The sequence below is a fragment of the Podarcis filfolensis genome (genome assembly GCF_964270895.1).
Source record: "Podarcis filfolensis genome assembly, chromosome: 12".
Lineage (NCBI taxonomy): Eukaryota > Metazoa > Chordata > Lepidosauria > Squamata > Lacertidae > Podarcis > Podarcis filfolensis.
The window spans coordinates 35,721,801-35,735,459 of record NC_139614.1 but is presented as its reverse complement, the minus strand read 5'-3'; the positions used below and the strand labels follow the sequence as shown (position 1 = coordinate 35,735,459).

The window sequence follows — 13,659 nt, the reverse complement described above, 5'->3', positions numbered from 1 at the left end:
ACACAAACAAATAGTTAAAACAAAAACAAAGGCCTGGTTGAAGAGGAACCTTTTCACTTGGAGCCTAAAAATAATGTGAAGGCACCAGCTGGACCTCCCTAGGGAGAGCATTCCACAAGCAGGGAGTTACTGCCGAAAAGGCCTGTTCTCGTGTTGCTACCCTCTGGACCTCTCACGAAGGAGGCACAAAGAAGGGCCTCAGGTGATGACTGCAGAATTCAGGTTGGTTTATATGGGGAGAGGCGTTCCTTGAGGTACTGTGGTCCTGAGCCGCTTCAGGCTTTATAGGTCAAAACCAGCACTTTGAATTGGGCTCGTAGCTAATTGTCAGTCAGTGTAGTCGGGCCAGGATCGAAGTAATATGCTCAAACCATCTTGCCGTGCTGAGCAAAGCCCTGGCATTGTGGCTTACCATGTGCTGGAAAGCCCCCGTTTTTGCATTCTTGAATATAAAATTCCTGTTGTGTCTTTTTGTTGGATCAGCAGCTTGAAAATGTATTCCCAGGTAACTAGTATGCCCTACAAAAGTGGGGCAAATCCTTTTTTAAAAAATATAAACAAGGGTGACAATGGGCAGCCTTGTCTTGTTCCTTTAGTTATTTTACAATTCTCAGTCAACACATCATTTACTATCAATTTTGCTGACTGTTCGGTATATATTGCCTTGACTCCTCTTATAAAAGTGTCTCCACAGCTCATGTACTCTAAAACGTTAAACATAAAATCCCAGGAGACATTATCAAATGCTTTCTCTGCATCTAAAAACATTAAGGCTGCTTATTTTTCATTCCTCACTTTTAAATATTCTATTATATAAATTATATTCCTAATAATGTCCTCCATTTGTTGCCTTGGCAAGAATCTGGCCTGATCGTGATGGATTACCTCTTTTAATACAGTAAAAGCGGGGCAAATCCTGATATCGTCCTGAATACAAAAGGCACTGGGTTGTATTCAATCAACTCTCACTCAGTGTAGACCACTTGAAATTACTGGACCTAAGTTAGTCATGGCCATTAAATGTAAGTAAAGCCTGCCGGGTCAGGCCAGTAGCCCATGTAGTCCTGTTCTCACAGTAGCCACCCTGATACCTGCGAGAAACCTGCAAGCAGAACTGAAGCACAAGAGCACTCTGCCCTCCTGTGGTTTCCAGGAACTGGTATTCAGGAGCATTACTGCCTCTGACTGGAGGCAGAAGATAGCCACCCAACCCTCTTTTAAAGTCAACCAAGTTGGTGCCTCCTGTGGGAGTGAGTTCCATAGTTTAATGATGCGCTGCATGGATAAGTATTTTCTTTTATCTGTACCCAAACTTCCAACATTCAGCATTGCTGGATGTCGACATGTTCTAGTGTTACGAAAGAGGGAGAAAAACTTCTTTCTATTCACTTTCTCTGTGCCATGCATAATTTTATAATCTTCTATCACGTCACCTCTTACTCACCTTTTCTCTAAACTAAAATATTCCCAAGGTATTTAATTTCAACAGGTCTACTCTGAGTAAAGAATAGCTGAATGCAACTCCTCTTTAGTAAATATATAAGAGTTTATTTCAGGCATTTGCTTACAAAAAAATGCCTTTTGGACTCTGAACTGACTCATTCCCTCACAGCATATGCTTTGATTCACATCTCAACAAGTTTTCCTTGTCAGAGTGACCTAACGACAACTCAGAATGGGTCAGTGTGATTCAAGCTCAATGCACCATGGAGAGTATCTTAAAGCATCAAGATAATAGTTCAACAACAACACGCTGTAATTTATTCTTGTTTCTTACCAGCACTTTGGCGGAAATAAAAAAAGCAAGTCATTTAAGGGGGGAAATTGAAGCATGTTCATTATGTTATCTTCAAATGGAACTTTCACAATCTCGCTGCATAAATTATTTCACTGCATAGCGCATCACTGGATGGTGTGAAACAGACAGACATGTTTGCAATTTACTTTCTGAATATTGATCGGGTTGCTTCTATTTTATTTAAAAGCAATTCTTCCATACAAATATTCATTTTGTCTCGCAAATATTTGGTTATTATGCATATGCAATATGTGCATATATCGGTCCACAAAATTATATAGCCTATTTGGTGATTTGACAAGAGATAGATATATATTCATTTCCTGGTAACGAAACCTGAGACTACATTCCTTGACATGATGTTGCCACTAGAGACTCAGGAGGCCTCACTGTCGAAGATTGCCTATTTCCAGCTCCAGTTGGTTCACTGACTATGGCTGGTGTTGGACCAAGATAAGCAGGTATCAGCAATTCATGCTCTGATGACTTTGCACTCAGATTACATGGGGCTGCCCATGAAAACTATCTGGAAGCTACAGCAAGTTTAGAATGCTATTGGCATGTCATTAGCTGGGGCAGCAAGATGGGAGAATATAACAGCAATCCTAAAAGCACTGCATTGGCTTGCTAAGAATTACAGAGACCTATTCAAAGTGGTAATAACTTATAAAACCTGAAATGACTCCAGCCCCAAGTGCCTCCTCCAATAGCCACCTCGATCCTTATCTTGACCAGTGTTCCCCATGAGGATTCACTGTGGGGGGATTTGGTAGAGATGGGCATTTTGGGTAGTGGGGCTTCAACTTTGGAGTGATTCAGGCAAGATTTTCACCAACCTCGTATGTATGCGTTCCACCACTGTGCTGCCTCTTGGCTCCTCTTTTCCTGGTATACTGTGATTCAACCTTCCTGAGCTAATTAACCTAGTTTCGCCATTATGCCCAAACTGGGAAACTCCAGTTAACAGGATCGGAACTAGCCAGGATCTTAATCCATGGGTAGAAGGTGGTTTAAAGGGCTTGAGAAGGCACTTGGGAAAGGACAGAGCAAGACTGGCCCCCACAGTTAGAAAAATCATCAACAACCCAGATTAATAAGCTAAGGACAGCATTCTATCACATAAAATTCTGTACCAGGTATTTGACCTTCGGGAGCTGTAGGTAAAGTAAGGCTTATTAGATTATTATATAGGAGCACTTTGCACACCATCTTGATGAGGGTTATTAACCTCAGACATGCTCTACCTCTGGGTGAAAAACGACTCTAAGAATGCAAAATGGTTCCTATTTAATGTACTGATGGTACCAGAGGGAGCATATAATTTTGGAAGACTAGAGGGTTGTCTTTTTCAGCTGATGAAGTTAATTGAGATTCATGACTAAAGTAAGATTTAGGACTTTAGCAGCTTGGATGGATTATAATATTGGATAATGTTTGCCAACACAATCTACCAATAACATTTTAAACCATGGTATTTGACTCAGATGGATGGCTAGCCGGATGAATCAAACTTCTGAGAGCTAAATATTATAAACCGTCTTCAGTGTTTATTTTCCTACAAAGAACAAAAAAAGATGAGCTAAAGGATAATCTGGCAGAAGGATTAATACTTACCATTATCAAAGTATCTGACAGTCGAGTTTCTTGATACACTAGGGTCAAAGTTGGCCATCAAAGGTGCGATGTATTGCGTAGCTGTTAGCATTCGATGCACAACTTCCCCTGTATATATAAAACCTATAATAAAGAAACAAAAGAGCAGAATCATGTCAGCCACAGCTGAAAAGTTAATACATGCCAGAGTTAATTAGGTGCTGCCAGAGCTTCAAAGAGTTACTGAAGGAAAATTAATCTCATCACCAGGTTTTAATAATGAATCAAAGAACGGCAAAAGAATACAGAAAAAAACACCATAAAGGCCAAGAGAAGAATAGATTCCCATGAGGAACAAAAGTCAGGGGCCATATTGATAGGGAAATAATTCAGGCCAGTGTTCATCAGCTGGGATCTTCAGGCCACTTTTGAGAGGTGGGGTGAACATAAAGCCTGTTGCTAACATTATGTGGAAGACCAATAGTCTTTCTGGTTTATAGTTCTGTCACTTACACTGCAATTCCATGCATGCTTGCTCACTCTGTTCCTTAGGGCTACCTTAACTCTGTAAAGTGCACAGTATTTATTTGTGAGTGTGTTTGCTAATTATTCCATCATCAAGCTCATAAAGCATTTGCCCTCTTCTGCTTTAAATTCTAGCTCACAGTCATATCTTGAATTGTGCAGAGATACAGAATTTCTCTTAAGAGTTTTTGTGTACTTGGTATTGAGCAGTTCCTAAGCACCCAATAACCAGCTGGCTGAAATGCTGTGCAAGAGCTTTTCACAAGTGGGGTGGAACAACCCACCTATCAGCTGTTTGATATCATAATGATGTCACTCGATTGACAGGTGGCTTGTCCCATCCACCTGTCCAAGTTGGTGGGCACCAAGTATACATACTGCAATCAACACCTGTTGTCAGATTGCATTCTCTGTTTCATTGAAAGCAGGGATGGGGAATGTGTAGCCCTCCCTCCCCAATGCTGTTGGACTACAGCTCCCATCGTCACTGACCACTGGCCATGCTGGCTGGAAGTGATGGGAGTTGGAGCTCATCAACAACTAGGAGAGATCAGTCCCCCTGCCCCGGTCCAAAACAGATCAGCCACATCTGACCAATGCTGCAGCTAGATTCACAAGGTAATACATTTTCTGCTCTCTCAGTAAATGTTGCACTGTGGATTGCTGCCACCCCTGCTCCAAAGTTACAGGAAGAAATAAAAAGAAAGGGAAAGTAACAAGATGGATAACTGCAAGCCAGGAAGCATTTCTGGGATCAAACGTCAACTCTAGTCATGCTTCAGTACAACTTGGAAAGAAACACAGGGTAAGTTCAAAGCATCCCACAGATTCAAGCTTGAATGGTCTCCCGCTGAACAGGATATTTTATCATTTTCACTAATACCCTGAGTAAATCGCAAATGTAAACCAAGCATATTTTTGAATAGGCTTGCACAGACATTTGGCAAGAGCTGGCTTATACTGTCTATGACCCAGTTTTCTGATGGTTACATTTGCTCTCTGTTGATTCATTGTGGCCCAGCAAGAATGTTCCAAACCTACAGTTTCCTGAACTACTTAATCTTTCCTTTGTGGGAGGGGTTTGGCATTTCCGGAAAGACTCTACAGCTTGAAACATAAGACACTGTCTTCTCAACTGCCTGAGTAAATTAATCAAGTTACAGCATGGAAAGTTATTAAAGAGGGGATTTAAAATGGTATCGTATAGCTTTACAGAAAGCCTTTAGACCAGGAAAGAAAAATTTATGAAAAGCATGGACTGATTAGGGATGACTTGCTGATACAAGTGCATTTGTTTTGTGTGTGTGGTTTTTTTTTACTGTTTTATCATGTGTTTGCTGCCCTGGGGTCATTTGAGAGGAAGAGTAGGTTATAAATGTAATAAATTATATTCAATAAATAATAATGATGATGATTCTAACTAATAAATAACAACCACTACTACTGCTTTTATTTTTATTACGTAGCATGATATAAAGTACTGTCCCGCATTCTGCAACATAATAAAACAGAACAAAATGCACGCACCCAATGATACAGGATTCTACAGTAATTCTTACATTCGATGATTCGGATCCAAATAACACATGAGTTGTTCTGCTTGCCCAAGACAGATCCAAGTGTCTCAGCAGCCCACCACAATACATGTCAAATAAAACATGTGGTACCTCAGGTTAAGTACTTAATTCGTTCCGGAGGTCCGTTCTTAACCTGAAACTGTTCTTAACCTGAAGCATCACTTTAGCTAATGGGGCCTCCTGCTGTTGCCATGCCGCCGGAGCACGATTTCTGTTCTTATCCTGAAGCAAAGTTCTTAACCAAGGTATTATTTCTGGGTTAGCGGAGTCTGTAACCTGAAGCGTATGTAACCCAAGGTACCGCTGTACATGCTTTGCATGTAAAAAGTTCCATCTCCAGTAAACCCAGAGAGTGCTGGTAAGGACTACTGGCTGCAACCTTGGAAAGCTGCTTCCAATCCATGTTGACAATACTGAGATAGGACCAATGGTGTGGCCTGGTGTAAGGCATCTTCTCATGGTCCTAACTTCTTTTGAAACTGAGGGGAGGCAGTTTGTGATAATGGCATGGAAGTCAATCGTGGTGGTGGTGGTGGGCATTTAGAAATCTTACTTGGTGTATACCCAAGCTGCTCGGTGTACCTGGTCTCTGTATCCCAGCCAAATCATTAGCAACCTCAATTTTGGGGCCTGCTCATTCCTTCACGGGACACGGGTGGCACTGTGGGTTAAACCACACAGCCTAGGTCTTGCTGATCAGAAGGTCGGCGGTTCGAATCCCCACGACGGGGTGAGCTCCTATTGTCCGGTCCCTGCTCCTGCTAACCTAGCAGTTCGAAAGCACATCAAAGTGCAAGTAGATAAATAGGTACCGTTCTGGCGGGAAGGTAAACGGCGTTTCCGTGTGCTGCTCTGGTTTGCCAGAAGCAGCTTAGTCATGCTGGCCACATGACCCGGAAGCTGTACGCCGGCTCCCTCGGCCAATAAAGCGAGATGAGCACCGCAACCCTAGAGTCGGTCACGACTGGACCTAATGGTCAGGGGTCCCTTTACCCTTTACCCTTTACCCTCCTTCACACACTTGCCCTCTCCCCACTTGCATGCATTTGAGGAAGTGGACTCTAATCAATGAAAGCTTATGCTGTAAAAAAAAAAACCAAACTGCTATCCATCTTCCCGGATTCCCTGCATTGTTTTTATTTTGTCAGTTTCTGAAAAGCAATATCCTTGCACCTCTGGGCTAGTGTACTGAAGCATGAGTGCATTGCCTGAAGAACCTTTCTTCTCTCTTGTGAATCTGCCTGTCTAGTAAGGTTGGCTGTTGCAGCCCTCTGACATGTGCCATTGCCTTCTGAGGCAGAGTTGGTAGCTTTTCCTCTGGTGGCGCCTTGCCTTCCTGCTCTAGGAAATTTAAGTTCTCTTCCCCCTTTACTTGTGTTCCAATGGAAACTCAAAAATTCCTTTTCTGAACAAGTGTTTGATTCTGTCGCTGCTTAATATACCAATTTCAAAAGCTGCTTTTTGTTTTGCTGCTTAGTTTTGTTAATTTGTGTTTTAACAAATGGAATAATGCCATGTTTATATAGTTGCTTTCTTTTGAGTAAAGAGAAAAGCAGGGTGTTGTTACTTTTTTTTAAAAAAAAGAAGTAGTTGTGAGGTCTCCTTGTTCTGCTCAAAGTTGATTAGGTTGTCTAGGAATCGCTGGGTTGAAAAAAATGACCTTATTTAAAATGTATAGGAGTTTTTGCATTGACTTAATACTGTGAAAGCCTAAGTTGGTAAGGCTCCACAGCCTCAGAGTCATATTTCAAGCCTACCTAGGGAAATCAGCTGTTTGTCAAAAAAAAAGACTAATTTACTTAATATAATTTAGATAGTGCTTGGTAGAACCATATGTTAAAAGCTCTGGCTAACACAAAGGTCGGTGCTTAATTAGCTGGAAAAGCAATTGTCTGTCAGTGATGACAGCACAATGAAAGGTTTTGTATGACAGAGTCTTCATCTGGGCAAAGCTTGCATGGCTCTTTGAGCATGGAAGCCGATTTGATGTTATTGGACAGGTTGCAGCAGCATATAGAGTAGGCCGATAAGTGCACAGAGTGCCTTTTAAGAGATTCGAGGTCACTGCCGCCTCTCGTCCTAGGGCATTTGGAGACAACAACCATATTGCTTAGAAAATCACTAAATCTTACAGCCTTCCTCTCAGCTTTCCTCTGAAAATGCATTCGTCAGCAAAAACAGGATATAAGAGATGCACTCAAACCTTCCAGGCTCTTCAAATTTTATCATCTTTCCAGTTATTACTTAAGCCAAGAAAGTGTGAAGGCCCTTTGGGAGGAAAGGAGGGATATAAATTTTAACAAATATATAAATAAATACATTTCCATCCAAAAATAATCGCACCAGGACACAAAGTGGCTGAAATATTCTGACCTGGCCTATTAATTAGATAATTCTAAATTACAACCAATGGCATATCTTACTAGTTTTATCAGATACCAGACCTACAACATGGCTGGAGCTGAGGTCCACAAGAACCTTCTCCTGCTTTCAGATAGGCTGGCTGAATGCAGAAATGCTATGGAGGGGCTCAGCATAGCAAACTACCATCTCCTCCAACTGCTAACATGCTGAAGCTGAGCAAGCTGTTTGCTTGACTCAAGCTGCTTGCCAAAGACAGACCTCTACCATATTAGGAAGTGCATCAGAGGTCCTACTGCCCCTCATACCTCCACAACTATTTGAGCACATATCTCCAGTTCTCAAAAGCTTGCACTGCCTTGCACTCTACCAGGCCAGCCAGATTCAAGGTTCTTGTCTGATTTTTATAAGGCCATTAACAACTTAAGTCCAGAATACCTCAATCTAGGATTTGTCCTAGATCATGGTCTGTGAGGGCTAGCAGTCTGGAAATAAATAGATACCACTGATGCTGACATTTCTACTGTAAAGAACACAGATAGCCAAGCAAGGGAGCAGTCAAACCCATACGCAGGTACAGGGTAACCTGAGACTACTGAGATCAGCTCTGCCTGTACCTGATGGACAAACATCTCAGATTGAGGAGCCAAGCCAGAGGTTTATAAAACCCTCACACCCCCACCCCCAATTCTTGCAAAACTGGCATTTCCACTACCACTTTCTGGCTAAGTGGTATAAGCATTAGGGATAAAAAGGGGGGAAAGCAAATTAAATGAAGTTTAAAAGTTGGTAAATATAACCCAACTTGTTACATTTAAGGCTTGACCTTTTTCGGGGAGAGGAAGCAGTAAATGGGGCCTACTAAAATGACAAGATTGCACACTTGTGTTGCAGTACACAACCTATGTAATTTTGTTTTGGCTCCTCCATGCTCAGATAACCAGCAGAATGTGTGTCACCACACAAAAGGGATGAGTTATAACAGAGGATGTTCTCTAAAGGACCAACACATAAATGGATTGAAAAGAAAGAAAAACGGGGGGAATTTTATGTAGGCGTTTCCTGCACTATTTTTCCATAATAGAGAGGAGCTGCCTTGAAAGCAGAGCAGTGGGGTGTAAATTTTAAAATCTTTCTTCTCTTTATTGGTGAAACTGCACATGAAGGGTATACTATTGCTATTGCCAGCATGCTGTTCTGCTGCACCAAAGGACAAATACACAGGAATCATAGAATAGTTAGAATCACAGAACTGTTGTCAGGGACTGGGCAGACGAGGAATGGTGGAGACTGCCTCCCCAACCTGACCCTTCCAGAGAAGAGGAAACAGTTCAGACTTACAACAGGGGTTTGAGGGAGGCCATAGCTCAGAGGCAGATGAGGGGAAAAGTTGGGAAATAATGGGAGAGGAGGAGGAGGCAGAGCCGGAGCAGCAGCTGACTGACACGTTGTCACTAGAAAGCATTCCAGACCCACCATCTCCCAGAACCCAGCGAGCCTTAAAAGTAGGAGAGCAAAGAGCTCAAAGACAGAGGGCATTAAGCGGCACCCGTAGAGAAGGTGATGACGATGAAGATGAATGATGAAGTGGGAGAGAAGCAAGGTGGAGATTCACTCAGGACAACAGCATTATCCAAGAGGCTGTGTTCCAAAGCCTCTCTCTGTAAATATTGAATAAAAAACGGATGGTAAGAAACTTTTCCTTGTCTTTGTACGTTCCTGGGCAACTGGCTGTGGGAGTTGCTTGCAGCTGCCTGACAACTGTAGAGTTGGAAGGGACCACAACAGTTACCTAGTTAAGTGGTTTTCAACCAGTGTGCCATGGCACCCTGGGGTGCCTTGAATGATGGTTAGGGGTAACACTGGCCTCTGTCCCTCTTTCCTTCCCTCCCTCCTCTGATGCCCTCTTGCATCTCTGCCTCCCAAAGGCTTGCACAGCTGTTTATTGCAGCAGCCCTAGCTATAAGTTCCGCAGTCAAATGGTCCTCTGGGAGGCATCTCTCTTTGGGGTGGAGTGGGGGCAGCTCAGAGACCAGGGACGTCAGCAGCAGGACTCCCAAGGAGAGGGGAGGGCAGAGGAGGCTGAGGGAACACTCCACAAGGGAGAGTGTTCAAAAATGTGTGAGAGGTTGCCAACTCTGCAGGCAAGGGGTGCCATAACCGGGCTCCTGAGCCCCACAGGGGTGCTGCAGAATGAATGTAGTTAGTCAAGGGAGCCGTGGACTCAAAAAGGTTGAAAACCTCTGATCTAGTCCAAAATCCCAGCAATGCATGAATCCTTTGCCCAATGTGGGGCGCAAACCCATGACCCTGAGTTTCAGAGTCTCGTGCTCTGCTGACTGAGCTATCCCAGGAGAATCAAACTTATGAGGAAGGACCGTAACTCAGTGCTGGAGTATCTGCTTTGAAAGTTCACAGGTTCAGTCCTCGGCATCTCCAGGTGGGGCTGGGAATGTCACCCTGGACAGCTGCCGTCATTCAGTACAGCTAATACTGAGCTCAACAGACCAATGGTCTGGCTACATACAAGGCAGTTTCCTGTTTCCTATAGTTGCTAGACTGCTTTCCAAGGATGGGTGCCCACCTACAATAGCAGATGAAGGAACTGTTTAGTCTAAACAACTACTGTTAACATCACGATTGTATTATGTTGATCTTTTCTAATGGAATATACTGTTTTGCGCTCAACCATTTCAAAGTGGTAAGAAGTGCTGTACACCACCTTCTGGAATGCATTGAATTGAAGCAGTTTTGAAGGTTTGTTGTGTCCTTCTGAGTTGTTTATTTACCAACCCTCAGATTTAGTAGGGATTGCGTGTGCAGCAGAAGCAAACACATAGGGCAGGAGGCGCTCATCTTAAAGCAACGTAAGTTTAGCTTAAACCAGCTCTCAGCGCAGTAAATTGCATTTTGCTTTTTGCAAAGAATTACAGCTAGCCAGTTAAACCAGCTACTGATCCTGCTGATCCAGAACAAAATCACTGTTTGGTGGAAATCAACTGAAAAACTCTACCAGAAACCAAGGAACCAAGTTGTGCCCCAGGTGACTTGCTGCTGATTTCAGTGAACTTCTCATTTCACAAAACTGTGAAGATTACTTTCTAAGCCATGTTTTTAAACCTATATGATTGCAGTTTTCCCTGATACCGAGAGGACGTTTTCTTGATGACTAATGGCATGAAATCAGCCACCTGTTCACTTCTGTAGGATTTATTTCTAAGGAGGTAGCTTAAAGCTGCCTTGTGATGTGTGAATAAGCACAAAACAAATTTGTATACAATTTCATTTTTGATCTCATATGCTTTTTATACTTATCAGCCACGTTGGGTTAATACACTTCTCCTGGCATAAACCCACATTACTTCTTCATTCAAGTTATACAGCTTCCTGATACAGTATTGCATCAATGGCATCATGCAATTCTTGTTGAAATGCTACACATTACGTACAATAATACTGTATTAATGTATAGCATGCAAATTATATGTTCAATAGTATTTTGAGCAATGCTGATAATATTCCACAATTAGGGATACAGCCAGTTATAAAAATTGAAGCTGAAATGTCAAATGTGCACTTCATAACGAAATCAAAGCTTAAATACATAAACATTAGTAAGATGCATAGAATTCAAAATGGATTTTGAAAGGCTCATTGTAATGTTTTTAAAAGGAAGATGCAGATGAAATATATTTAAAATGGTATCATTAAAATTACAGTTCAGTAGACATTTATGACCAAATAATGGTACAGCTTGAATTTCAGCATGCTTATTTTATGTCTAAACCTGACTGGAATCCACACAGTGTAGCAAAGGAGGAGGGAATGCATACAAAATCTGGGTATCGAGATAACATATATATTTGGTTTGAAACCACAATGCTCAATCTCCTTGGAAACTTCTGTGGTTAAGAGCAGACAGGCACAGTAACACAAGTTTAACTACTTAGATTAAACTTCCAGTCTAGAGATTTCAAGCTATAAAAAAAACCACCACAAACTTTTAATCTGAAAATTAACTACTATGCTGATAAACGGAAGCCTTAAAATAAATCTGCACCATTTATGTCACATTGCAAGACTGTAGTTTTCCCTGTTATATTCATTGTCAGACATTCACCCAGTCATTCTAGAGAACAATGGTGTTTTTGTGGACAGAACTCTCTTTAAAAGGTTAGAACTCAATAGCAGCCTTGCTCATATGGGTGGTTTGCCAGCTTGAGCCTGCACTGATGAATTTGCTGCAAGTTCAGTGCAAGACCGTGTTACATTAGTAGGGTGCCTCATTCGGCCTAATTCTTATTCTCCCTAAATCACATTACCTTTCCCCTTCAATAATTCCTTCTCCATCCATCCAGTAGCACTAGACACAGTGAACCTGCTGAGAATGTGGCTTTTTTTTTTTTGTCCTGGAGTGGGGATCACAGAAGAACTCAGCCGAGACTTTTAAGCGTAATAGGGAAATGAGCAAAAGGGAGCACCAGGGGAATAACATTCACTGGGAATCACACTGCACATATTCATTAAGCAAAGGCAAGAAACGTTTTACCAGTGCTTAGTTTGAAGGATTCCCGATCAAGAACAGAAAACAAGTATTTAGACAAAATATTATTCTCACATACTTTACTCTAGATGATCACAATCAAGATTTTGTAATGCTAGAAGCAAACAATATAATTATTACTTTTATATAGTTGGTGTATTTATTATTTCGTTGTTGCTTCAGTAAGGAATTTGGACTTCACTCCTACGGAAGGACTGCAATTTTGTGCTCGACAATGTAGCCCTGGAGGAGTGCCATCGCCGTTATAATTACACTAAGATTAGTGAGTTGGGGAAACAAAAAGACAGAAATGATTCCACATCCCTAAGACAATATAAGAGTGTTTAAGTAAGAGAATAATGAGCTTGGGCCTTGCACTCTAATAATGAACTTGGGACTTGCACTCAAGATCAGGGAAGGAGTGAAGCAAAGTCTCCCACGCTCTCTTATATTGCTTTATTTCTGGACAGGCTAGAGATTCCTTTTGCTTTCTTTCAGCTGACTAGCACTCAATTTATAAACCTTTGTGCCTGGCCAGCAATGCCCACAGAACATCCTTGCAACGCCAGCATACAGTCACCACTTGTGATGGGGCAACCCTTAAGCACTGAGTCTTTGCATTGTGCTATAAAGCTGGAGTCTATATTCTTTTTCTTCTTCTCTCTTTTGAGAAGGATGCCTCTGACGAAAAAGCATACGCAGGCCACATAGATATGAAGGGTCAGTATGCCAGCCAGCCAACTACCAGCCTATTTGTTATTTATCAAGGTGCATTGCAGTCAGGGTGGATTTGATTTAAATCAAATCAAGTAAGACTTGATTTAAATCCTTTTTTTTTTTACAGAAAGGCATTCTTGCTGGTATAATCTTAATATTTACAACCAGATGAAGGTTTTGTTTTTGGAATAATAAATTTTCAGAGTAGTTTTTACAGTTATATCAAAAATTACTGATTTGGTTATACTATTAGCAATACATAGACAGATAATTATGAAATTATTGTGAGGCTTAATAAGTGAACTGTTTATATTTGGACAACTTTTCTGCTGTACTTTATTGGAAGGAGAAAAATAACCATTTCCTTAATAACAATTTAAACTATTTATTTAACTGAAACAATAACATCCTAGCAGATGTATCCATGTTTGTTAACTGATGTGGTTAAACATTTTTTTTTTTAACTTGGACTGATTTTCAGCACACATGAAAAACTTAAAACAAATCCTTATTTCCTGACGGTCTTTGGACTATAATGTAACTTA

At 41.4% G+C, this 13,659-nt stretch overlaps 1 protein-coding gene across 2 annotated transcripts in view; it reads right to left on the bottom strand.

Annotated features, from left to right (window-relative positions):
• The window catches only part of PLXDC2 (plexin domain containing 2), a 230,385-nt gene that overhangs the window by 52,458 nt on the left and 164,268 nt on the right, over positions 1-13,659 (bottom strand). For both annotated transcript variants that reach the window (XR_014540486.1, XM_083579818.1), the window contains exon 5: positions 3,413-3,535. Coding sequence is in view for 1 of the 2 variants with exons in the window: in XM_083579818.1 (XP_083435944.1) it covers positions 3,413-3,535 (123 nt within the window). In the remaining variant the exon portion in view is untranslated. The remainder of the gene's footprint in view (positions 1-3,412; positions 3,536-13,659) is intronic.